Source organism: Etheostoma cragini, chromosome 14 (assembly GCF_013103735.1).
Source record: "Etheostoma cragini isolate CJK2018 chromosome 14, CSU_Ecrag_1.0, whole genome shotgun sequence".
Classification (NCBI taxonomy): Eukaryota; Metazoa; Chordata; class Actinopteri; order Perciformes; family Percidae; genus Etheostoma; species Etheostoma cragini.
In genome coordinates, this window is record NC_048420.1 from 24086372 (window position 1) to 24087776 (window position 1405).

General features: G+C 48.7%; 1 protein-coding gene across 1 annotated transcript in view; it reads right to left on the bottom strand.

The window, feature by feature from the left end:
- The window catches only part of LOC117957215 (zinc fingers and homeoboxes protein 1-like), a 7099-nt gene extending 6827 nt beyond the window's left edge, over window positions 1–272 (bottom strand). The window contains exon 1 of the mRNA XM_034892812.1: window positions 26–272. Coding sequence (XP_034748703.1) covers window positions 26–272 — 247 coding nt within the window. The remainder of the gene's footprint in view (window positions 1–25) is intronic.
- Window positions 273–1405: the final 1133 nt, after the last annotated feature.

A 1405-nucleotide genomic window follows, 5' to 3' on the forward strand; every position in this document is an offset into this window, starting at 1 on the left:
TCCTCAGCAGAGCCGTGGCCCGGACGGAGTCCTCCGAGGTGGAGGAGCTGGAGAAGCTCTACGCCGTGCTGGCTCAGTGCGTCTACCGCCACCGTCACCGCCACGACAAGACGGAGCTCGCCGAGGTACGCCCGCCGTCCCACAATGCACCACTGACACGGCGACGGCACAGCCAGCCGCCGTCCCACAATGCACCACTGACACGCCCTCAGGCGTCTTGACTTCTGTGCATCCGCGTTACGTTGTAGGCTACCAGCTCCGTTGGACTTCATCACTTAAGATTATGATTATCCCCAAAGAATAGGGCTGTACTCTCCCGGTGGACTAGTCCATCTATTGGTCGATAAGTTCTGGCTGGACCACAATCCTGATTGGTTGATTTTTAGCCGTGTTATTTCATCAGGTGGAAGCATTAGAGCGTTACGATCTACGGGTGGAAAGCACTAATTGCTAATGGGGGTGTTTTCAGAGCACCCCTGTTTCACAGGGAACAGTCTGTCTTCTGAACCCCCCCCCTGTTTTCTCTTTGTTGGATTAGCCCGACCCACTGGGGACAGATTGAAGAAAGAACTAGAAAGCCTCGTTGTAGTGGTTTGATGAATATTTATTTAATTGTGAGTGTTTAGTTTCCAGTCGGTCCTCCTCTACCGTGTCGAAGACATCGGCAGCGTGGCAGCGATTTACAAAAATAGATAACGGAAAAAAGTTGAATGCAAAGTTTGAAGGTAACAGATTGCATATCGCAGCTGGACTACAAACATGGCGTATCACCTAAAAACGGTGAGTAACCTGTCAGCGTTGGGTATATAATCGTTTTATAACTACCGGTCCCCTAGCGTTCCCCAGACCCCCCCAGACCCCCCCAGACCCCCCCAGACCCCGCTGGATGTTAAGCCTCTATCATATCTATTAACTTTTTGAAATCTTTTGCTACGTTTACGCGTCGCTTGCACGCTAGTCCGGCGTTTCCGAACCTCTGAAACTTCAACTTTTGGGATTGAGAACTCGGGGGTTGCTTGGTAGTCTGGACGGAGACGAACGGAGACGTCTGGAAAATGGCGGCGCTGGCGCCTGCGACCGCCTCCTGATTGGGTCGCATCAGTCGCGCACATTTAGACAGAGAAAACTGGAATAATTTGAGGGGAAAAATTGAGAAATTTGAGAAAAAGTAGAATATTTTGAGAAAAAGTCGATAATATTTGAGAAAAAAGTTGGAATACTTCGAGAGAAAAGTCGGTAAAATTTGAGAGAAATTCTGATTATTTTTTTTTTTAGAAAGGAAACCCTGATTTTAAGGGTTTACTATGTCGTTAATACAGAAAAACTGAAACCGAGGCCTGAAGAAAGCTTCACAGGAGACAGAGAGGGAGGGAGGGAGAGAGAGAGAGAGAGAGAGAGAGAGAGA